Genomic DNA, 25,359 nt, shown 5'->3' on the forward strand with positions numbered 1-25,359 from the left:
CTTAGAGGAGGAGGAGGAGGAGGAGGAGGAAATCCAGATTTTTTACATGCCCGTTAGAAAACGCCATTGTTCGAATGACCTGCACAGAACAAGGGTGCATATGTTTAGTCGAATGTAGGAGAAAATCTACACAGATGAAATCATTAAAATGCTGACACTCCTTTAAACTGCGTAATAAATTTAACACATAAACATATTCGATCGGACTGACTCTAAAACAACATCAACAGTGAAACATTCATATCGAAAGAATTGTACTTTCTGTCATTTTGAGTGAGGATGTAAAGCTCTGACTACACACACACACTGTACACACGTCTGAATTGTGTATTTGTTGAAGTACCGCAGCTTTTCTACGCACTGGTCTGTAAAAAGTGCGACAAGAATGGGGGACAAACCTACATCATATTAACACATGCAGGGCACAGTAAGGATCCTGACCCACGTCGATCCTCCAGCCATACAGTATATAACACTCCCATAACACACTGTGACATTCAGACATAAAGAATTCTCCTGACATGTGTGTCATTACCGCAGGAACAAATATAGCAGAATTAGTAAACCTTTTAAAAAAATGATAAAACATGGAAAATGCATTTTATGTATACAGATAGAGTTTATGAAGTAAATACTAAATAAAACACAGGTTTTCCTACACAGAAGCGCCACAGCTGAAATAACAACACGTTTTAAGCATCATCCTTGTTTATAACTATCTTCTGAACGTAACCCTTCAAGTGGAGCGTTACAATATGGATCGTTAAATGCTTCTGTAAATATTTAAATATATAATAATTCTAATAAATAAATAAATATTAAGTACATTACATAGACAGGCCCTTTTACCATTAAAGCACGAGAATATTCATGTTCAGAATTAACTTTCGGTATGTCTTGTCTATCGACTTCCTGCTTTATTACTTACTAGATCACGATCTTTTGTAATCATCGCAACTCTGGGTCTGTTAACATTTTAAAACAGGCGATAAAATCAACCCCAAGAGCCAACAATCCATCGAATAATCTATCATATACCGCAAATAAATGCAATTCTCAAAGAGTTAAAGCTTTCGGACGTCGGAAAGTTCTCAAAATAATTATATTACTTTATGTAGGGTTCATCCTTTATGAAGATTTTCATCCGACATATTTGAGGCATTCCTTAACATGATCAAATATCATATATATATATAAAATTAAATATATATAAAATTAAACAATTGCTAAAGAAATTAAATACATTTAAACCACCTGCTTATCTAATAAAATTCATAAAAATAATTAAAAAATAAAAAATATATATATATAATCAATAGCTTTCATTTATATAGCACCTTTCTAACAAGGTACAAAGTAAAAATAATAATAATAATAATAATAATAATAATAATAAAGGGCATAAAAGGAAACGTAAATTAAAAAAATAAAACACTGAAATGTGAAACCACGGCTTATATTTCTACAAATCTTCATGTCTCTAAGCTCCGCCTCTCTTCAGTGGCACTATTCTGATTTTTTTTAAAAAATAACGATAGTGGAACATTAAACAATTTAAGGCTCATAGTGGATCCTAAATGAAATTAACAAACCATGAAAAAAACAAAACACTTTTGTTGGAGATAACCGATTAAGAGTAACGTTAGTATAACGTTACACTCATAAACAAACAGTAACTAAGACATATATGTATATATCTTAAAGCACTGCAGCGTAGGTGATCATGTAAGAACAAAGCAATTTAAATGTACAATCACTGACACAAATAAAACTCTAAATCTGTATTCATATGCAGTTAATGTTTCCTAAAATCTCTCCGTGCTCCGTGGTTTTCAGAAAACCATGACAGAAATGAAAACATTAATAAGTACTAAAAATTTAAAATTATTTATTAAATTTAAAAATTTTAACTAAACATAGACAGGATTAAAACATGCAAAATATTTGGACTGTGTTTAAGAAACTGGAGCATGTACACACGATGGTAAACACAAGAAATTTCCATGCAGAGAGTACAAAAATTACTTTTAATAATGTTGTTATTGTTGTTTTTTAAATCCTGATTTTAAGTTTAACTGATAAGTCATGTGAGGTCAGGTCAAATTCTGAAAGGAAATCAGTGGGGCTTTTCTGTAGTATCATGTATTTAAGAAAAATATTGGGTTAATCAAAGTTGTAATAATATAAGAAATATAGTGTTAAGAATTAACATTATTATTATTATTTTTTAAAGAAGCCATGTGTGAAATTAAAATGAAAATACTTTGTAAAGAGATCCTAAATATCTTCTGTGCATGTGTATCAGGTGTAACGTAAAGCAGAACTCACCTTCAGAGCAGTGAAAGATGTTGGGAAGGCGTTCCTGACTCCTCACACGGGTTCCTCTCGGAGGGGAAAGAGGGAAAGAAAAACACCTTGAAGAATTAGTGATGCTGAGAAAGAGTAAAACCCTGTGTCAGTTTCAGGGTTTCAGCGTGGTGGCATTTTGCAGATTGGATTTGCAGTACAGAGCGCTGCGGATGTGAGGCGAGGAGATATGATGTGAGTTCTCTTTACTGTTCCTGAATGAATCCTTGGTGAAAAAGTGCCAGGATGTGCTGTTAGAGCTCCGGTGATGCTCGGTGGAGAGCTGCAAGCTTCCCTCTGTGAAGTCTTCTCACTCACACAGCAGATTTGGAGCTCAGCAGCACTGTTCAAGCATTTAACTCTTTACAAACCTCAATCCTGGGTTGCCAGATTGGCCTTAATACTACTCCTAGTAACTGCATTCAGTTACTAGGAGACAATGTTTCAAAAATCCTTTGAAACATTGTGACTGTATAATAAACCAATAATAAAAACTGTGTGTATCGTCCTGTTACAGAAAATAAACAAATACATGGTGGTGGAAACTGTCGAGGTACAGGGGTCCTGGACAATCTGGCAACCCTGTATGTGTCTGTATGATGAAAGTAACTAAACCAATAGTTAACAGTTAACACTGACAGTGTTGAATCAAGACCTAAAGTAATGACTCTTTATTGTGACACGTTTGTCATTTGTTAATCATACAAAATAAGTATTAATGAATTACTTAGTGTTAATGTGACATTGTACGTGTTAATACATCACTTAGTGTTAATGTGACCCTGTATGAGTTAATACATCACTTAGTGTTAATACATCACTTAGTGTTAATGTGACCCTGTATGAGTTAATACATCACTTAGTGTTAATACATCACTTAGTGTTAATACATCACTTAGTGTTAATGTGACCCTGTATGAGTTAATACATCACTTAGTGTTAATGCATTGCTTAGTGTTAATGTGACCCTGTATGAGTTAATACATCACTTAGTGTTAATACATCACTTAGTGTTAATGTGACCCTGTATGAGTTAATACATCACTTAGTGTTAATGCATCGCTTAGTGTTAATACATCACTTAGTGTTAATACATCACTTAGTGTTAATGTATCACTTACTGTTAAAGTGACACTGTATGAGTTAATGCATCACTTAGTGTTAATACATCACTTAGTGTTAATGCATCACTTAGTGTTAATGTGACCCTGTATGAATTAATACATCACTTAGTGTTAATGTGACCCTGTATGAGTTAATACATCACTTAGTGTTAATACATCACTTAGTGTTAATGTGACCCTGTATGAGTTAATACATCACTTAGTGTTAATACATCACTTAGTGTTAATGTGACCCTGTATGAATTAATGCATCACTTAGTGTTAATGTGACCCTGTATGAGTTAATACATCACTTAGTGTTAATGCATCACTTAGTGTTAATGTGACCCTGTATGAATTAATGCATCACTTAGTGTTAATGTGACCCTGTATGAATTAATACATCACTTAGTGTTAATACATCACTTAGTGTTAATGTGACCCTGTATGAATTAATGCATCACTTAGTGTTAATACATCACTTAGTGTTAATGTGACCCTGTATGAGTTAATGCATCACTTAGTGTTAATGTGACCCTGTATGAGTTAATACATCACTTAGTGTTAATGTGACCCTGTATGAGTTAATACATCACTTAGTGTTAATGTGACCCTGTATGAGTTAATACATCACTTAGTGTTAATGTGACGCTGTATGAGTTAATGCATCACTTAGTGTTAATGTGACACTGTATGAGTTAATACATCACTTAGTGTTAATGTGACCCTGTATGAGTTAATACATCACTTAGTGTTAATGTGACACTTAGTGTTAATACATCAGTTAGTGTTAATGTGACACTGTAGGTGTTAATACATCACTTAGTGTTAATGTGACACTGTATGAGTTAATACATCACTTAGTGTTAATGTGACCCTGTATGAGTTAATACATCACTTAGTGTTAATGTGACACTTAGTGTTAATACATCAGTTAGTGTTAATGTGACACTGTAGGTGTTAATACATCACTTAGTGTTAATGTGACACTGTATGAGTTAATACATCACTTAGTGTTAATGTGACCCTGTATGAGTTAATACATCACTTAGTGTTAATGTGACACTTAGTGTTAATACATCAGTTAGTGTTAATGTGACACTGTAGGTGTTAATACATCACTTAGTGTTAATGTGACCCTGTATGAGTTAATACATCACTTAGTGTTAATGTGACCCTGTATGAGTTAATACATCACTTAGTGTTAATGTGACACTTAGTGTTAATACATCAGTTAGTGTTAATGTGACACTGTAGGTGTTAATACATCACTTAGTGTTAATGCATCACTTAGTGTTAATGCATCACTTAGTGTTAATGTATCACTTAGTTTTTATGTGACACTGGATGAGTTAATACATCACTTAGTGTTAATGTGACAGTGTAGGTGTTAATACATCACTTAGTGTTAATGTATCACTTAGTGTTAATGTGACCCTGTATGAGTTAATACATCACTTAGTGTTAATGCATCACTTAGTGTTAATGCATCACTTAGTGTTAATGTGACACTGTAGGTGTTAATGCATCGCTTAGTGTTAATATGACCCTGTATGAGTTAATACATCACTTAGTGTTAATGTGACACTGTATGAGTTAATACATCACTTAGTGTTAATACATCACTATTAATGTGACCCTGTATGAATTAATACATCACTTAGTGTTAATACATCACTTAGTGTTAATGTGACCCTGTATGAATTAATACATCACTTAGTGTTAATGCATCACTTAGTGTTAATGTGACACTGTAGGTGTTAATGCATCGCTTAGTGTTAATATGACCCTGTATGAGTTAATACATCACTTAGTGTTAATGTGACACTGTAGGTGTTAATACATCACTTAGTGTTAATGCATCACTTAGTGTTAATGCATCACTTAGTGTTAATGTGACACTGTAGGTGTTAATGCATCGCTTAGTGTTAATATGACCCTGTATGAGTTAATACATCACTTAGTGTTAATGTGACACTGTATGAGTTAATACATCACTTAGTGTTAATACATCACTATTAATGTGACCCTGTATGAATTAATACATCACTTAGTGTTAATACATCACTTAGTGTTAATGTGACCCTGTATGAATTAATACATCACTTAGTGTTAATGCATCACTTAGTGTTAATGTGACACTGTAGGTGTTAATGCATCGCTTAGTGTTAATATGACCCTGTATGAGTTAATACATCACTTAGTGTTAATGTGACACTGTAGGTGTTAATACATCACTTAGTGTTAATGTGACCCTGTATGAATTAATACATCACTTAGTGTTAATGCATCACTTAGTGTTAATGTGACACTGTAGGTGTTAATGCATCGCTTAGTGTTAATATGACCCTGTATGAGTTAATACATCACTTAGTGTTAATGTGACACTGTAGGTGTTAATGTATCAATTAATGTTAGTGCATCGCTTGGTGTTTATGCATCACTTAGTGTGAATGTGACACTGTATGAGTTAATGCATCGCTTAGTGTTAATGCATTGCTTAGTGTTAATACATCACTTAGTGTTAATACATCACTTAGTGTTAATGTATCACTTACTGTTAAAGTGACACTGTATGAGTTAATGCATCACTTAGTGTTAATACATCACTTAGTGTTAATGCATCACTTAGTGTTAATGTGACACTGGATGTGTTAATGTATTAATATGCTAAGTGTTAATGAAACACTGTGTGAGTTACTGAAGTTTTTGACAGTGGATTTTTAACAGTTGATCCAAACACTAAAAATCTGTTAAAGATCAGAAATTAAACTTTTAATTAACTTTTGTCTTTTAGAATCAAGAATAGTTTTGTTGTCGAATTCCCGTTTAAAACGTATTTACAAATATATATTTTAAGGAATAAAGCTTAAAGAGCCATATCACACTTGCTTAATCAAGCTTAAGATTTTTTTATTTATTATTTAAAAAAATATAATAATAATAATCATTTGAGTTTGTAGCTCAGTCACATTACATTAAACATGCGAACAGCACCATCGTGTGGCTGAAGCCATCACTACATCTAAATTCTCCCACCACCACTACTATTGCTGCTGCTACTACTGAGTAGTAGTAATAATAATAATAATAATAATAATAATAATAATAATAATAATAATACACTGAGGAAAACTGAATCATTCTTTATTGCAGTGAAAAATCTCTAAATCATGTTGTATTGAATCAGTGGCTGCTTTAAATGCATCTTTTATACATTAGATTATATGGAAATGTAGCATATTTCAAATTATATTAAAAGAATATATATAAAAAAAATAGTAAATTTTTAGGAAACATCCATTTTCATATATTGCAAAGCAAACCTTTTCTTTTCTTCTTCATCTTTCATCTCGTGTAAGTGCTTTATAATTTACCATCTGTGAAATCTATGGCTATGTTTTCACAATCACATCCAAATACATGTATATATTTCAGCATTTCCCCCCCCAAAATACAAACTATTATTTGCTATATTCTGTTAGGAACTAAATATGCACACATTTATACTGTGTGTGTGTATATATATATATATATATATATATATATATATATATATATATATATATACATACGTATATACATACACTTCCAGTGACCAGTATGAGGGAGTGTGAGAGCGATGACACCAAATTTAACACACCTGCTCCCCATTCACACCTGAGACCTTGTAACACTAACAAGTCACATGACACCGGGGAGGGAAAATGGATTATTGGGCCCAATTTGGACATTTTCACTTAGGGGTGTACTCACTTTTGTTGCCAGCGGTTTAGACATTAATGGCTGTGTGCTGAGTTATTTTGAGGGGACAGCAAATTGACACTGTTCCACAAGCTGTACACTCACTACTTTACATTGTAGCAAAGTGTCATTTCTTCAGTGTTGACACATGAAAAGATATAATCAAATATTTACAAAAATGTGAGGGGTGTACTCACTTTTGTGAGATACTGTGTGTGTGTGTGTGTGTATATATATATATATATATATATATATATATATATATATATATATATATATATATATATATATATATATATATATAGCCATAACTTTAAAACCAGTAACAGGTGACGTCAATAACACTGATTATCTCGTTACAGTGGCACCTCCTGGACCCTTGAGCAAGGCCCTTAACTGTCTCTGCTCCAGGGACTGTATCATGGCTGACTCTGACGAGCCGGGATATGTGAAGAAAATAATGTTCTGTAATGTATATATGATAAATTCTTCTATCTGTCAAGCGGTGGGATATATTTATTAGACAGTTCTCGAAGTTGACATGTTGCAGGCAGGAAAAATGGGCAAGTGTAAGAATCTGAGCGAATTTGACGAGGGCCAGGTTGTGACGGCTAGACGACTGGGTCTGAGCGTCTCTTAAAACGGCGGGTCTCGTGAAGTGTTCCCGGTCCGCGGTAGTTAGAACCTACCGAAAGATCTGGCAGAAGATACTATACAGGAGCATCCGTTCCACCGCCAGCAGACACCGCAGCAGTTTCTACCCCGAGGCAGTCTGATTACTCGACTCCCCGCTGCCTCGTAACACCTAACCCAATGTGACTCAATACCACATCCCACCTGCGCTTTACAAACCCACATCAGTCACTTTTTATCATCTAACCTGTATTTGCTCCCAATATTGCTGCTAAATTTGTCGCTTCTACATGACACAATAGTTTACACGCTACAGCCCCTGTCCTGCGTATCACCTCATATTATCTCCAGTAATATTATGTCATATATTTTGCTATTGAAATGAATAAATTAGGCAGTGTTAGTATTATTTCTCTGCTAGTTTGATCTGTTTGTATTGTTTTATTTTTTATTTTAATGAATCAGTACAGTTTAGACCAGTATAATTTCTAGGCATTCTTGGTTAAAAAATATATCTAAAATAGTAGAACATAAGTTTAAAGACTTGTTATTATTTATACAAGTCTTTAAAGTCTATATATTAATGAAAGGATTTTGCATGAGAAAGCCTCGTTTCCTTTTATTTCGCTTTTCCTTTCCACACAGTCAGCAGGAAACATGAGGCAATGCTCTTCCTGCCCACACAGGGAGGGAGGGAGAAAGAAGTCTTATTAACCTTCTGAGTCTGAGTGTTTTTTGTTTACACAGCAGGAATGACAGACGTGTGCTCATTAGCTCAAATGTCTGGTGAAGAAAAGGAGAGGAATAAGTACTAGATTAGTGTGGAAAAGCGATCGCTGTGGCTGTTTGTGTAAAAAGCTGTCAGACTGGCTTTGAAAGTCTTTAACCCACTTTGTGGACTTTGTAGTGGTAGACCACTGGATTACAACCTGATGTGATTGAAGCTCAAGGCTACACACACTCTCACACACTCTCACACACTCTCACACACACATCCTTTGCACGCAATCACATACACAAACACACACAGGCACGCAACCTTGTACACCCCTACATGGCCCCTCCTTCATCCCAGAGTCTCATATTTCCTGTTGTGCCTGCGAGAGGCTCAGTAGGAATGCTAAGAGCTCGAGTACCGGGCCTGTTCTTCTCACATTCCTCCTCCTTTTTTTTTCCTCCAAAATCTGCTTCCTCTAGACGTAATTAGAAACTTTTATGCTAAAAATGCCTCGTCTTCTTGCAGCTCTCTGTCTCCAGATTTATCTTTGCAGCTTTTTAGGACCAGTGGAAGGGCGGAAGGTCCTGGTGATGCCCGTGGACGGCAGCCACTGGCTCAGTATGAAGATCTTGGTGGAGGAATTGTCTCGGAGAGGACATGAAATGGTGGTCCTGGTTCCCGAGACCAGCGTGTTGATCCATGGCTCTGACGCGTACGCCGCTCGGAGCTTTAAGGTTCCGTACACCAAGGCCGAACTGGATGAAAGCATGAATAAGTTGAAGGAGGGCATTACGAAAGCACCGCGGATCTCTGACTTATTGGAGAACATCATCGGGCTCCTCAGCTTCACGAACATGCAGGTGAAAGGATGCGAGGCGCTGCTGTATAACGAGCCTCTGATGCAGAACCTGCGCGAGGAACGCTTCGATCTCATGCTCACCGATCCCTTCCTGCCTTGTGGCCCCATCATCGCCGAGGCTTTCTCCCTTCCCGCCGTTTATTTCCTGCGTGGACTTCCCTGCGGATTGGATCTGGAAGCCGCTCAGTGCCCATCGCCTCCGTCCTACATCCCGCGCTTTTTCACAGGCAACACCGACGTCATGACGTTTTCTCAGAGGGTCAAGAACGTGCTCATGACGGGATTCGAGAGCATCCTTTGCAAAATATTTTTCTCCAGCTTTGATGAACTCACCAGCAGATATCTCAAGAAGGATGTTACGTTCAGAGACGTCCTCGGACATGCCGCAATTTGGCTTTATAGATATGACTTCACCTTTGAGTACCCGAGACCTGTAATGCCCAATGCGGTCAGAATTGGGGGCATCAACTGTGCCAAGAAGAATCCTCTGCCTGCCGTGAGTCATGATAATTAATTAATTAATTAACGTCTAGTAGTAGTAGTAAATCATACATTTCGGCTGAATTACATTAGCAACGATGTTTTCCTATAATATAACGTCACTAAGTGTTGGATTTCGGACGCTCTGACCCAGACGTCTAGACATCACTTGCCCATTTTTCCTGCTTCCAACACATCAACTTCGAGAACTGTCTGTTGAACTGATGTTATTCACGTCACCTCTCGGTGGTTTTATTGTTGTGTTAATGCTATAAATAGCGTTAGTGTCAGGGTTAATGTCCATATAAGGCACGAAATAATCTCAGTATTGCTGGGTCACGCTGAGCTCCTGATAATGTTTAAATTTCATCATCAGTGAAATCAGGGTGAAGGTTAAATCCTCATGGTAATCTGATTCAGAGTCTGTGCGTGTGTGTGCGTGTGTGTGTGTGTGCTGTGAACAGAGAAACACACTACAGATGCTAATTACAGCTAATTCATTTTCTTGTAGGAGGAAAATAATTCGATGGAGAATCAAAAGAAAACATGAACCGTCATGATTTGAAATCCCCGTTACAGGAAGTAGTAAATTATATACGTAGGTGATTTATGAAATGTTCGAAATATACAGTCTAGCTCTATCTATATGGCATACTCGTGTAAAGATCCGATCAGTTTTTATCCGAGCTGTATATATTTAGGTGTAGTTCTCTTCAGAGAGGCGGAACGAACTACGTGTTTGATTGGTCGGATTTACACAGCGTTTCCCTCCTGACCTTTACACAGTTCATCAGGTACGCTCGTGTTTTTATCAGCTGTCGTAACCTTTTAACGAATACAATAGGATTTTCTTGCTGCAGACCCACTCATTTATCCACCGCTACCTGGTGATGTAATGAAAAAATGTTTTAATCCCTTCTTTAAACATCTCCACCATGTAAGCAGATACAGTGACCAACATCTCTGATACAATATATACTTATATAATGATGATTAATGTTCTATAAACCTGAGATTTGCCATCAGAGCTGCTTTCACGACGCGTCGAATGATCTTCGCTCTCGGGTCGATTCGGAAGTACGACGCACTGCTGATCGCTGTTTCCTGTGCAGGATCTGGAGGAGTTCGTGGACGGTTCTGGAGATCACGGCTTCGTCGTGTTCACTTTGGGCTCCCTCGTGTCCGAGCTGCCGGAGTTCAAAGCCCGGGAGTTTTTCGAGGCTTTTCGGCAGATTCCTCAGAGGGTGAGGAGAAAATACATTTTATACGTTATCGTAGAGCGAGTGATAACTGACTTTAAACACAGTTCTATCTAATCACTTCCTGTGATATTTATCGAGAAACGGCATAAACGTGACGGTAAGCTCTGAGGAAGGAAACACTTCATGTTGTGAGGTTATAGTAAAATAATCAGCGAGCGGGCGGTGTAATGAAGCGGCGTCACCGATAATGATTTGATTTTCAGGTTCTGTGGCGATACACCGGGGTCATTCCCAAAGACATTCCTGAAAATGTCAAAGTGATGGAGTGGCTTCCGCAGAACGACCTCTTAGGTTTGTTTACACGTCCTCTAACCGTAATAAATAGACACTCGGTCCCCATTTTCTCTCACACACACACACATCTATCTATCACACAGGTCTATGATTACCGATTATACTGTACGTTTCCAGCTAACACTACTTGGATACTTTGGTCAAAAACTGACACCGAAGGTCATTAACACACACTGAAGGAGTTCTTGTTTCAAACAGCGTTGATATTTAAATCTGAAAGATTCGAGGAAATCTAATGATGCATGATAATATTTTCCTTTTTTTTTTTCTTTCATCGCCATGTTAAAAAGCACACCCCAAGGCTAAGGTGTTCATCACGCACGGAGGAACCCATGGCATCTACGAGGGTATCTGTAACGGCGTGCCGATGGTGATGATCCCGCTGTTCGGAGATCAGACAGACAATGTTCTACGCATGGTGGTGCGTGGAGTTGCAGAGAGCCTGACCATGTTTGACCTGACCTCAGAGCAACTGCTGGGGGCACTCAGGAAAGTCCTCAACAACAAGCGGTAACAACAAAGACATTTCAATCAACAGTGGTGTAGACGCTCCACGTAAATGGATTAAAAACCTGCGCAATCGTTGATATGATGAAGTTTTATTAAAGTTAGGAGATTGTCATTTTACGTCTCCAGCGTCAGAGGCTCGGGTGGTAGAGCAGGTTGTCCACCAATCGTAGGGTTGGAGGTTCGATCCCCGGCTCACGTGCCTCCACATGCCGAAGTGTCCTTGGGCAAGACGCTGAACCCTGTAGAATGGTAGAACCGCTAAGGTTAAAAGGCGCTATATAAGTGCAGACCATTTAAGACTAACTCTGCTTCTCTATTTTCCTAGAACAGCACAACACACAATGTTTTATATCAAACAATCATTTGTGTGCTTTGTGCTGATGAAGACTGTGCTGTTTTTCCCGTTCACAGCTACAAAGAGAAGATAACACAGCTGTCTTTGATCCATAAAGACCGTCCGATCGAGCCGCTGGACTTGGCCGTGTTCTGGACCGAGTTTGTGATGAGACACGGAAGTGCCGAGCACCTGAGACCGGCCGCTCACCACCTCAACTGGGTTCAGTACCACAGTCTCGATGTCATCGGCTTCCTCCTGCTCGTTCTATCCACCGTCGTTTTTATCGCCGTCAAAACCTGCGCGCTCTGTTTCAGGAAGTGTTTCCGGAGGGCTCAGAAGAGCAAAAAGGAGTGAAACAGCCAGTGAATGATCAGGAATCGATTTGGTGCCGACTTTAATTTATCGGCGTGATGTCATAAAGTGAAAATCTGAAATAGTTATAGGGTTCTCATCACCATGTTCAATTTAATATTCAGGGGTGCCAGCAATTATGGTTTAGCCATTGCAGTTACGGTTGTTATGATGTCACTAAAAAAAAAAAGAGCCATAATTCGCTCACATTCACCTGGTGAAAAGCGGATTCACAGAAGGGGAAAGGACGCAGAACGTGAACCATGTACTAGTTTCCAGTAGCACTTGCTTTCACTTCACAGTGTACTTTTCTTGATTTTAAAAACCAATTTAAAATATAAGTATTTGTGTCAACAGTAAGGTGTTGAATAGTAAACAACAAAAAAAAAATTATTATATACATTTTGTAATAATCGTATAAAATAAGGTTAAATGCTACGCGTGATCATTTTTGCTGTCAGTAGGATTAATCCTGTCCACATTCAAACTCGGGTTGATGTTTTTTTCTCTATACAGTCCAAATTTTCTCTTTAGCAATATCGGCGCCTCTGAATACGCTACAGGATTTCTTTAAAAAAAAAATTACTTATAATAATAATAATAATAATAATAATCTTGTCTTTCTTTTTAAAGAGATAAACAGAGATAAACTACTGAAGGTGCTCCATTTAACACAGCTTCTAATTTTCCCCTCACGTATCATATTGTTCTGTTCGGATATACAGAGTTGATGTACTGGGTCGGATGATTATCATACCGTGACTTTACGTTGCTGTTCTACCTCTTGAACATGGCTACCTCCACCCGGCTTTACACGCTGTAGATGATCAAAGCAGGTCAAATGAACCAGAATTATTTAGTGTAGGAATTTACCGGAAAAGCAGATGAATGTAACTGTATAAGATGCTTAGTTTTATATGACATAAGCTATCGTTAGCGTAAATCCAGTGTCCGTATTAAACATCAGATTTTTAACGTGACCGAAAGCCGTCATTCAGAGGTTCGTAACAATGCATTGTCATTTCTATTGTAATAGCGGTTTCTCTGTAACGTGACAAGATGCGTTTTGATATATTTTTTTTTAAACTTCGAGAGAAAAAAAGAGAGGCTTGTGAGGGAGCGACTGTTTACAGCTAGTACAACATTACATGTGACTAGAAACAGATAAAAAAGTATGACATGTTTACTCAAATATAAAAAAAGCAGCCGTGGGATGAGAAAACACCTGCGGACGTGCTGTTATAGGAAACTCGTCACACTCGTTATTTTCCTCTATCTGAGCCCCACACTCTGAGTGTGTTATTCCTTACTTATTGATATTTTAACATACACACTTTGAGCATTTTTGCTTTACTTTGTGATAATGAAGGAAACGTCTAGAATAAAAATTTTTTTTGTCATTTTTGTCTTTTTGCACTCAGCTGTAGCGAGTGATGCTGAACTCTAACTTCAGTTTAAAGCTAAATGGACAATAAGAATGGAAACGAGACAAGTCGAACAGTGATGCTAGACTGTGATTATTGGCTCTAATAAGCTATATTATTATTATTATTATTTTAAATTATTATTATTATTATTATTTCACACTTGGCTTTAAGATTTGGCCATTTTTGTTTGTATTAGGTTTAATCGTTATTATAAATTCTTTAAAAAAAAAATTGATGATGAAAATAGTGTAAGTTGATTTTCCCTCCACTTTAACTGAAAGACAGAGAAGGACTTTATTTGTTAAAAAATAATCGGCTGTACGTGATGTGTTATAAAATTGGTTTTATTTTCGGTAAAAAATGGAACAGGATGAAAATATCCCAGATGCTGTTTTATTAATTAAATAGCAGCATAAAATTTTGATGGAGTAGAAATGATCCAGCAGAATATATTTTCAAAAAGCTTCCAAAAATGTATATTTTCATGTATATTGATTCAATTCATAAAATTCTTTGTTTGCATGTTTGTTTGTTTTTTCAGTACACACGATCCAAAAATAAAACCATTTCTTTCTTTTTTTTCCATGTGGTTTTATTCATGTGGTAAATACATCCTCAGGCAATTTAAAAAACTAAATTAAAACTAATTCTTGCATGATATTGGCTTGAGCTAAGGGAGCGGTGTTAAATCCAGCACCACTGCCTGACAGTTTAAGGCCATCATTATATACGCAAATATGAAATATAACGGGATGCCAGTCCACTGCAGGGCATCATACACACACTCATTCACACCTGGGGGCAATTTTATCTGAGCCAGTCCACCTACTGACATGTTTTTAGGAGACGCTTTCCAGCATGACCTTCTGACTGAAATATATTTCTCTTATACAGAAAAACTTCCATACAAAGTCTTCCACACCTTGTTATTTGGAAGTCATGCCATGCTAATGATGATGCTAATCCTTATGATAGTTTAACTTTGTAAACTCTAGCTAAACTTTACCCTACAGGCCACCATAGGTCATGGGGGCGGAGCTTTACGAACATGGGCAGGAAATGGGGTGGACTCAAGGAGTATAAAAAAATTCAAATGTTGAACCCACCCACTTAACGGTTAGAAACCTACCCTGCTGAAAAAATAACCCAATACAACAGAAACCATCACAGACATTCTAATGGTTTCCACTACAAATACCATTATAAACCATCAGCTAACCAAAACATTACCGTTACCATTACTGGTGCTTAATGGTATCCACTAGACATAACATGCCACCAATAGAAGGCAACAAATTACCAGTAGAGACCCACAGGGACCATTACAGTTTCCATTAAAACTAATACAATTCCCATTATAACCATTCAAACTGCTTCAAATTCTTTGAGGGTTTGTATCTCTCTTGGGTTTTTTTCAGCAGGGTATTCTTAAGTATATATATATGAAATGTCTTACCTCATGCACCTGTGAGTAATTTTTGACAGAGAACTAATTTATTGCATCGTCATGTTTATTAAGTTTTCCCGTATAAATGAATAAAGTCAGATTTTACAAGGTTAACCTTATCCATCAAAGTAGAAATATGTAAATGTAAAAGAAAATGTATAAGCATAAAGAGCTAACAACACAACAGCTACTTCTGTGGTATAGTTCCTTTAATGTGTTCCTGGGAGAAGGTCAGGCTGGTTTTATTCTCTCTCCACCAATACAAACATCAGATTATTTAAGAAGAAAAAAAAAAACTTATGATCTGAAATCTATTTCATTCATAACTCACATTTCAGCTCGAAATGTTCTTCTCACAGATCCAGACATACCGGTTATTACAGGAAATATCAACCCAGTTCAGAGCAGATTTAGACCAATTGCCAGATATAGCACAGTCCTCATCACCTCTGCTGTTGGGTTCTCCATCACCCCAGAACCTGAAAGAAGAGAAGCAGTGAGTGAATCCAGTGTGTTTATGAGGGTTTTCAGTCCTCCGGGTCACACTATATGTCTGATTACACTCATTATACTCAACAGTCGGGAAATTTCTGTTACTTAAGGTGAGTCTGATTTCCATCAGGCGTTCATTTAAAAATGCAATCTGAAGGTTTATATTTAACAACGCTATCAAACTGGATAGCAGGCACAACGACTGCAGTACAACATTGTCCACCAGCTTGTTTGTTTTCAGCTGAGGGGTTCGGTTCCAACTAAACCCTGCATGTGAAAGCAGCTTTAAACACTAGGTAATTCACATGCAAGTCATCATCAAGATGCTAACTTACCAGACTTATACCAACATCTGGAAATGTGAACCGGATAACATTAATTATAATTAATAACATCCATTATAAGCAGGGTTTAGTATCGTGATCTCTTACCCACTGGTCAGTTCTGTACCATCCACCCATTTCCAGACCCCTTCCCTTTCTCTGTCAGTCAGACCAATCCAACCCGCCTCACCTCTTCTCCACACATCCACAAAGTCCTGGTGAGGAGTAACAACTCATTAGACATTCCAATAAACATTGTCCAACACGGGTCAGGGGTTACGAGCAGCACATTTTCCATGCAGTCCTTTCATGAATCCAGAAACGTTTACAGTTACAGAAAAAGCAGACAACAATATTCTATAGGATTGTATATATAAATCTTATAGTGTGGACCAGATAGACAACAAATACACATTCGGCGTTTATCAAACAAGAACATTTTTGAAAATCTTTCTCGATTCAGTTAAAAATGTTCTCTCTGACCTGTTCCTCTCTGCTGTTTATGATCACCAGGTCTGCTCCTTTTCCCCGGCAGTCGTGTCTGCTCTCATCCCAGCTCTTCTTCTCAGTAGAGATGTAGTAAATACTGGAGCTGAAGTATTTCCATCCTGGTGTGTTAATGTCTCTCTCTGTCCAGACAGAAGAGTAAAACACAAGCACCTTCATAACCGCACTGCATTATAACCACCAACCAGTCCATCAATTAATCCACGCGTGTGAGTTCTGTTTCACGCGTCCTAAGTGCCAACTTATAAACACCAGGATACGTTCATGTGCACGTGCAATACTAAGTCCACTAAGTCACATGGTGATTGTATGACTTAATATTTTACTATAAAACACCATAGCCAATGATCTGTCTCTTTATTCTTATCACCTTGTGCCCCCACCCCACGTGGTCTAGGTTATGCAAGTGTTAAACAATGCCCCTGATGGTTGGGAGGAGTGAAATGCTAGTTATGTATGTAACTGTAGTTTTATAAACACCAGACAACCACCAGGTATCCCTGTCACTCGGAGCCATAGATGAACTGCCAGTAACCGAGAAGGTGAGAAGGAACAGAGAACCATTGATGGGGGTATTTTAAAGTAAAATACCATCACGCGCGCATGGTGGCTTAGTGGTTAGCACATTCGCGTCACACTGCTAGGGTCAGGGGTTCGATTCCCACTGCAGCTCTGTGTGTGTGGAGTTTGCATGTTCTCCCCGTGCTGTGGGGGTTTCCTCCCCTAGTCCAAAGACATGCATGGTAGGGTGAGTGGCATGCCTAAAGTGTCCGTAGTGTATGAATGGGTGTGTGAGTGTGTATTGGATTGGATGCTCCCTGGGATAGGCTCCAGGTTTCCCTGTGACCCTGAAAAGGATAAGTGGTATAGAATTTGTAGATGTGCTGCATCTTTTTGAAGTTAACACAATGTATAGTCACTCACTCAGCTGAGAAAGCCCCCTCTGGAGTTCTTCTCTGTTCTTCTGAAACTGGTCTCTCTCTTCAGCCACTTTTTTGTTACTGATCTTTAACCGTTCATTCTCGGCAATCAGATTTTTGTAACTGGTCTCTAACTGGTCTCTCTCTGTGGTCAGATTATTGTAACTGGTCTGTAGATGGTCTCTCTCTGTAGTCAGATTATTGTAACTGGTCTGTAGATGGTGTTTCTCTATAGTCAGGTTGTTAAAATTGACCCACAGTATTGCAGTAGCTGCCAGCAAGAGAAGAACCAGCATCAGCAGACACATAGCCAGTGTGAAACATCTGCATCCTGCAGTGCTGGGTTCTAAAGTTAGAAATAAATAAACACTGTATATATTATCTACATAGAATGGTATAATACTGATTTGGGATTTTGAATGGGTTTGGATTAGTTTATATCTGTGTATAAATGTGAGTGTGTGAGTGTACCTGAAGTCATAGTTTCTTTCTTGCATCTGGTCACTTGAGTTTCTCTGACTTGATTCATGTAGATATCTTCACATGAATTCCTACCATCCTTAAGATCAGCTGAGCTGCTGCCTGGCAAAAATACTATGTTTTCATAAATCGATACACTCATGTTTTGTTCGCGTTCCCGTCCGTAAAAAGACGCTGAATCTACAAAGAGCCTTCGATGTCTTTTAACTTGTAGATCTCTACAGTCTCCAATGCAGCCTCCAACTGCTCAAGCCTGGCGAACTTTCAGTGGTTATGTAATAATTCTCTGTTATCAGGACAGGAAGTAGAGGTGAGATCTTACTGTATCTCCCCACACACCAGGCACCATGCACCAAGCTCTATACAATGTTTTGCTATAATTGGAACTTTCATTTCTCTTGAATGTCAAAACTCAAAATGTTGTTTACATTACTGAGCAGATGTTCTTTTCCAGAGCGATCTACAAAAGTGCATGATAGTCTCCGCCAGAGACATTTCCTTATGCTAGCACAAACAGGACAGCATCTATGAATAACATCAAGCAAGAGAGGAGAAGAGAAGTAGAGTAATAAAAACAGTACAATTAATGGTGTAGGACCTCATCTTTTGTTTATGTTCTCTTCCTTAAAGACGCTGGATCTACAGAGAGCTTTAATGTATTTTAACTTGTAGATCTCTACAGTCTCCACTGCAGCCTCCAAGTCCTCAAGCCTAATAAACTTTCGGTCGTTATGTGAAAATTCTCTATTATTAGGACAGGAAGTACAGGTAAGATCTTATCTCCTCACACACCAAGCAACATTCACAATCAACTTCGAAACAATAAGCAACACTTTCTGAAGCCCAGCTCTATACTATTTTTTTACTACCTTTCTAAATTGGAGCTTTAATTTCTCTTAAAAGTCACTCAAAAGTTTTCCTTGCTTGTTTCTTTGGTTTATATACTTACATATGTTCTACTGTAACCCAGGATATAGCAGGTTAACCACTCCTTTAAGTTGTTAATTCAGGGACAGAGACACTCTTCATTGCATAGAGTCTATTTCAGCCATAATAACTCTCAGAATGAGATTATGAGCTTTTATAGATATGATTGGAGCGTTAAAAGGTTTTGTCTCGGCGGACTAGATCTGCTATACTGCTGCTGCTGCTGAGTGAGTACGAATACTTGCTCTGATAGACATGCACAGACATAGAAAAGAGAGAAGCATGCTGCTGCTGCTGCAAATGGTACTGAAGAAAAAGCCCCCCATAAACCCCAGAAGAAGAAAAAAAAGCAGGCGGGCTGTACTGAAATACATAACCCCCATCGACGATGCAGAGTTAAACACCAAGACTCTGCTAGGCACTGCTGCAGCTCAGAGGAGCCATGACACCCAAGTGCAAGACTACAGTTTGCAGATGAGCATATAAACAAAGACCAGGCCTTTTGGAATAATGTGCTCTGGACAGACCAATCAAAGATAGAGTTTTTTAGCCACAGTAACAGCAGACATATTTGGCGCTGACCAAAGATAGCGTTTCAGGAGAAGCAACTCATACTAACTGTGAAGCATGGTGGTGGAAATGTTATGGTTTGGGGTTGCTTCGCTGCCTCAGAGACCGGAGAGCTTGCATTCAGTGATTTTATTCCAAATGTTTGTTTTTGATTTTTTGTCCAAATATGTCAAAAAAAGGCAACAATTTCCATTGGATGTATTTATTTTTTCACATGACTGTGTGTATTTTCTACATATGATGATGTAATATCCTTTGGGCTGTTATCAGGTGACGCAATCTGTGTCTACGTGGTTGTGTGCAAACCTGAAACCATAGTTCCTTTGTGCTTCTGGCCATTTATTCATTTATTCATCAGCCACTTGCTTTTCTGTTGCATCTTCATTCGCGTAGATATCTTCACATGAGTCTGTGCTCTCATCTAGATCAGCTGAACTGATGCGTGCTGAAAATTTTCATCAACCGATTTCCTCATCTCACTATAAAGATGCCCGAACTACAATGAGCCTTCAAGCTGTTTTTCACAAAACATGTAGATCTCTACAGTCTCCACCACATCCCCCAGCTCTGAAGAACTCCGTGTGTGGTTTGTGAAGAAAAAAAACCCCAACAAACTCTGTTCTCATCACAGGAAGTTGACATAATACACATGCATCGCTTTTTGAGGCCCATATCTATAACTACTCTCTTTGCAGTCTCAGTAGACATGGCCACTGGATTGCATGAGTTCTCTATGTCAGAATTTGACCCTCAAAATATTTACATTCATATCATTATGCAGATGCATTTTACAAGAACAGCTTACAGAACATTCTCTCATACTAGTCAATGTACTTTTATTTTTACTATATGTAAATATAATTTTTATTTGCTTACACTTATACTTGTATTCTTGTATCTATGGTGGAACGTGTCCAGGATGTGGTCAGGGTCAGGGAAGCTCCAGAGTAACACAAGGCACGACACAGAAGAGTTCACCCCTGATGGGACACCGGTCCATCGCAGGACACTATTCACACACAGTTACACCTAGGGCCAATTTATCTTAACCAATGCACCTATCGACATGTTTTTGGACAGTGGGAGGAAACTGGAAAACTCAGAGGAAACCAATGCAGACGAAGGGAGTACGTGTGAAACTGATGACAACGTGGGCCATGTTCAGCCTGGGGCTGGGAGACACTGACCGAACATTATATACATGATGGAATCTGTTGATGAGAATGGGCCTGGATGGTCTAATGATGGTAAAGACTGATTAGGCGTGTCCTTCTATGGCTCAGTAGGACCAGCTTGAAGAACCATGCACGTGCTGAAAGGTTTTTCCCAATCAATAATATCATTTCTGGTGTTAATTAAAGTAGTGCTGCACTCGTTAAGCGCATTAATTAGAGGAAAAATCCATTTGGAAATCAGGTTTGGATGTTTAGATTGAGTATTATATACAGTGTCTTGGATATATTCATTGAAGAGTTGATCTTTTGTAATGTTATAACTTAATTGGGGATTTTATCTTTTCATGTACACAATATGTGTAACGTTTCAAGGTGCGAAGTATTTTTTTATTTTATTGTGACACAAAAGTTAATTGCACAGTAGGGCAGACTTTTGTAGATTACATAAGTATTCAACTCTGAAATGCTTACTTGAGCCTCCTCTGGCTTAAACACATAAATGTGCAAAATCAAAAAATAGGATTTGAAAAATCTGATTACGCAATGAAGCCATCAGATCAGATTAGGTTCTCCATAAAAGTAGAAATATGAAATATAGAAATATGCATTAAGTCATAAATTGTATCCGAAAAAGCAATAACACAACAGCTATACTTATTTAGGGTCAGAGTAATAAAAAAATTATAATCCCTAATCAATTGGTGTTTTTCACTCGTACAACATTTTTAGATATTAATTCCCTTCTCACAGATCCAAACATTCTGCAGATTACAGGATACATCAATCCAATTTGGTACAGGCTCAGACTGATAGCCAGATACAGCACAGTCCTCATCCCCAACATTGTTGGGTTCACCCTGTCTCCAGAACCTGAAAGAAGAGAACTTTAGTTTGTTTTTGATGGTGTTCACTCATCCGTGTCACGTTAAATACTTCATTATACTACTTATAAATACACAATTTCTGATGCTTTCACGCCCATACAAGTCCATTTGTCAAGTCTGAATCAGAGTTTAAACTCTGGCTAAGGAATGTGTCTGTCTGAAAATGTCTTTGTTGAAAGTTTTGTAAAACAGAAAGAACTGAACAAACCAAGTGTGCATAGAAATCAGAAAGATCATCAAACACAGAGAAAATGGAGCCATCATTAAATAAATTATTAGATATTTATACAGTGCTGTGAAAAAGTATTTGCCCCATCCTTATTTCTTCTGTTTTTCTGTATGTCTCATACTAAATTCACTTCAGATTACCCATCGACCAAACCCAATCTTACTCATCCTCTTACCCATTGGTCACTGCTGTACCATCCAGCCATTTCCAGACCCCCTCCCTGTCTCTGTCAGTCGCACCAATCCAAGCAGATTTACCTCTTCTCCACACCTCAACAAAGTCCTAATGAGGAATAACAACTGATTAGACATTACAATAAACATACCACGTACAGAAGGAGTCTCCAGCATCAGCGCTCTGTAACAGTGGTAAAGCGTTAACTTAAAGTTGTCCAACACTTTTCGATGTAGTCCTTTCATGAATCTAAATAAGTTTACAGTTACAGAAAAGCAGACAAGCCACAACACTTTCCTCAAGTGCCTGGTGGTTACCGAAACCCCCCCCCCAAAACCCTGTATATACACGTACTCCAGTTTCTACCATGAGTGGCCTGACTGCGCTGTTTGAATGCATTTGTATTGACTGGCACAGGAGAGAAAACAGCTCACTTTCTAATGATCATTATAGATTATAAAAACATGCTGTTTTGACCAGAAATTTTGGTGGCACCTTTTACAAATACAATTTATTGATGTTCACTATACATATCTAAAGTTCGCTAAATCGATCAACATACATTGACAGATTTCATTTCACTTTAAAAGTCAAGTTTGGTGTTCCACAAGGTTCTTTTCAAGGCCCACTACACATTTCTTATATATGCTACGTCTATGTGCAATTATTCATAAACATGGTATTAGCTTCCACTGTTATGCTGCTGACACAAAGCTATACAGACAAGAACATATTTGAAAATCTTTCTCGATTCAGTTAAAAATGTTCTCTCTGACCTGTTCCTCTCTGCTGTTTATGATCACCAGGTCTGCTCCTTTTCCCTGGCAGTCGTGTCTGCTCTCACTCCAGCTCTTCTTCTCAGTAGAGATGTAGTAAATACTGGAGCTAAAGTATTTCCATCCTGGTGTATTAATGTTTCTCTCTGTCCAGACACAAGATTAAAACACAAGCACCTTCATAACAGCACTGCATTATATATATATATATATATATATATATATATATATATATATATATATATATATATATATATATATTCTATCAAGTGATTGACATTTCTATCAGGTTTATGAACCCTCTGCAGGACCCTGTGAATGAATCCATGCATTGATTGATGTGAGTAAATAATATCATCAATAAATAAATAATCACATACTCAGTTGAGAAATCCTGTTCTGGAGTTCTTCTGTCTTCTTCAGAAACTGGTCTCTTTCTTCAGCTGATTTTTTATAACTGGTCGTTAACTGGTCTCTCTCAGCAGTCAGCTTTCTGTAACTGGTCTGTAACTGTTCTCTCTCAGCAGTTAGGTTGCTGCAACTGGTCTCTAACTGGTATCTCTGTGTAGTCATGTTGTTATAACTGGGCTGTATTTGGTCTTTCTCGGTAGTCAGCTTGAACCACAGTATTGCGATGGCAGCCAGCAGAAGAACAATCAGCATCAGCAGACACACCACAGCCAGTCTGTAGCATCTATGTCCTGAGGTGTTTGGTTCTAAAGCCAGAAAGTACATACATATGTATAATCTACATACCATGGTGTAATAATCCTTTGGGCTGTTATCAGGTGAAGTAGTCTGCATATAAATGTGTGTGCACGTACCTGAAGTCATAGTCTCTTTATTGCTTCTGGTCCCTCGCATTTCTATTACATCTTCATTCGCGTAGATATCTTCATACGAGTCCGTGCTATCGTTTAGATCAGCTGAACTGCTGTGTGCTGCAAATCTCGAGTTTTCATAAACTGATTTCATCATCTCTCTATAAAGACGCTGGAACTACAATGAGACTTCAATCTGTTTTAAGCGTAGATCTCTACAGTCTCCACCGCAGCCCCCAGTTCTAAAGAACTCTGTGTGTAAAATGGCCAGGAAGTTGGGGTGAGACCACATCAGACATCATCAAACACATTTTGAGGCCCATGTTTACAATTACTCTCTTTAGACTCTCAGTAGCCACTGGACTGTATAAATTCTCTGTGTCAGAATTCAACACTCAAAACCTTTACATTTATATCATTATGCAGACACTTTCTGCCCAGAGCAGCTTATAGAAGTGCTTTATATTCTACATCATAGACCTAAAAGTCATCATAGACCTAAAAAGTATCATTTTATGTCCGTATACTTTACTTGAGTATTATTGAAACCCAATACTTGTATTCTTATACTTGTATCTGTGGTGAAAAATGTCCAGGGTGTGATCAGGGTCATGAAATCATAAAAGGCCCTAATGCTCGTACTGAAGATCTTTTCAACACACTCAGTACTGTTAAAGCATACAGTTGTGCGTGAGTAAAAACTCATAACACATTGCATTTCCAAAACCGGATTTGGAATGATGAATTTCTAAATTTAATTGGGACTATAGAATTCAAACATGTACTTATAAATTCTTCTTCATCTTTAAAAAAAAAGAATTATTAGACAAAGCAAGTGTCAAATAAAGCATTTTTGTTTTGCTCAACTTCATGCAACAGTAACTTTACTTCACTGTCGGTGACAATCATCTTCTTGGACCTTTTCACACGCTTCATGCAATCCGCAATAAGCAGTGTTCATGAGCCGAGTGCTCTGATTCTTACCATTTATGATTATACATGGGTGCTTATTTATGCAAAGTAGTCTGGCCGTGCATCATCACATCAATTTAGAATGTGTGATATGTATATATATATATATATATATATATATATATATATATATATATATATATATATATATATATATATATGTATTATAATATTGTGGTTGTCAAAGGAGTGACTTGATTAGTTTCCTTCTCTCAAACTTGTCTCACATCCGGACACACAGTTTAGTGTGCTAAAGAGCTAATTCATCTAATCTAATTCATCATGTAATCTAATCTAATCTAAGATCTAATTAATCTTTTACAACCTGTACAAAATGTAGCATTTTCGGTCTTTACAAAATCAAAAAGAGGACATGTTAGACCTGCTGCTCTTTTCTTTTATTTATTTATTTATTTATATTAGCTTTAAATCAGAGAATGTGTGATGTGATATATGTTCGGCTAGTCTTAAAATATTAATCAGGTATTTAAAAAGCACAAGCCGTGCTGAAGATTAAAAGAAAAAAAATCATACAAAAATCTCTGCACATTTATAAAATGCATAAACGTGTGTAAGAGTAAAGATGAGAATTGTGTTT

At 37.6% G+C, this 25,359-nt stretch overlaps 3 protein-coding genes across 3 annotated transcripts; 1 reads left to right on the forward strand and 2 right to left on the reverse strand.

Moving 5' to 3' along the window:
* The first annotated feature begins 8,929 nt into the window (after window positions 1-8,929).
* LOC128608443 (UDP-glucuronosyltransferase-like) lies at window positions 8,930-14,644 on the forward strand. Its single transcript, XM_053626140.1, has 5 exons — window positions 8,930-9,899; window positions 10,996-11,127; window positions 11,349-11,436; window positions 11,730-11,949; window positions 12,361-14,644. The coding sequence occupies exons 1-5, from the start codon at window positions 9,042-9,044 to the stop codon at window positions 12,638-12,640; spliced, it is 1,578 nt and encodes a 525-aa protein (XP_053482115.1). The 5' UTR covers window positions 8,930-9,041; the 3' UTR covers window positions 12,641-14,644.
* An 829-nt stretch (window positions 14,645-15,473) lies between these two features.
* LOC128609328 (C-type lectin domain family 4 member M-like) lies at window positions 15,474-18,061 on the reverse strand. Its single transcript, XM_053627860.1, has 4 exons — window positions 17,758-18,061; window positions 16,810-16,955; window positions 16,435-16,541; window positions 15,474-15,990 (listed from the first exon to the last, which is right to left on the reverse strand). Exons 1-4 carry the CDS (start codon window positions 18,059-18,061, stop codon window positions 15,846-15,848), a joined length of 702 nt encoding a protein of 233 aa, XP_053483835.1. The 3' UTR covers window positions 15,474-15,845.
* A 2,488-nt stretch (window positions 18,062-20,549) lies between these two features.
* On the reverse strand, window positions 20,550-24,254 carry LOC128609344 (CD209 antigen-like protein E). The gene is made up of 5 exons (XM_053627876.1): window positions 23,793-24,254; window positions 23,349-23,684; window positions 22,969-23,114; window positions 22,194-22,300; window positions 20,550-21,775 (listed from the first exon to the last, which is right to left on the reverse strand). Exons 1-5 carry the CDS (start codon window positions 23,944-23,946, stop codon window positions 21,631-21,633), a joined length of 888 nt encoding a protein of 295 aa, XP_053483851.1. The 5' UTR covers window positions 23,947-24,254; the 3' UTR covers window positions 20,550-21,630.
* Between the last annotated feature and the right edge of the window lie 1,105 nt (window positions 24,255-25,359).

Source organism: Ictalurus furcatus, chromosome 6, assembly GCF_023375685.1.
Source record: "Ictalurus furcatus strain D&B chromosome 6, Billie_1.0, whole genome shotgun sequence".
NCBI classification, from domain to species: domain Eukaryota; kingdom Metazoa; phylum Chordata; class Actinopteri; order Siluriformes; family Ictaluridae; genus Ictalurus; species Ictalurus furcatus.

Bases quoted from the DNA above. Each gene is read 5' to 3' on its own strand.
- LOC128608443 (XM_053626140.1), top strand. From the start codon at position 9,042: ATGCTAAAAATGCCTCGTCTTCTTGCAGCTCTCTGTCTCCAGATTTAT. The intron at 11,128-11,348 runs GTGAGGAGAAAA...TTTGATTTTCAG, and splicing joins TTCGGCAGATTCCTCAGAGG to GTTCTGTGGCGATACACCGG. The intron at 11,950-12,360 runs GTAACAACAAAG...TCCCGTTCACAG, and splicing joins AAAGTCCTCAACAACAAGCG to CTACAAAGAGAAGATAACAC.
- LOC128609328 (XM_053627860.1), bottom strand. From the start codon at position 18,061: ATGTGTCTGCTGATGCTGGTTCTTCTCTTGCTGGCAGCTACTGCAATA. The intron at 16,956-17,757 runs GTGAGTGACTAT...CTGTCTGGACAG, and splicing joins GAGGGGGCTTTCTCAGCTGA to AGAGAGACATTAACACACCA. The intron at 15,991-16,434 runs GTAAGAGATCAC...CTCTTCTTTCAG, and splicing joins GGTACAGAACTGACCAGTGG to GTTCTGGGGTGATGGAGAAC.
- LOC128609344 (XM_053627876.1), bottom strand. From the start codon at position 23,946: ATGATGAAATCAGTTTATGAAAACTCGAGATTTGCAGCACACAGCAGT. The intron at 23,115-23,348 runs GTATGTGATTAT...GTGTCTGGACAG, and splicing joins GAACAGGATTTCTCAACTGA to AGAGAAACATTAATACACCA. The intron at 22,301-22,968 runs GTCAGAGAGAAC...ATTCCTCATTAG, and splicing joins TAAACAGCAGAGAGGAACAG to GACTTTGTTGAGGTGTGGAG.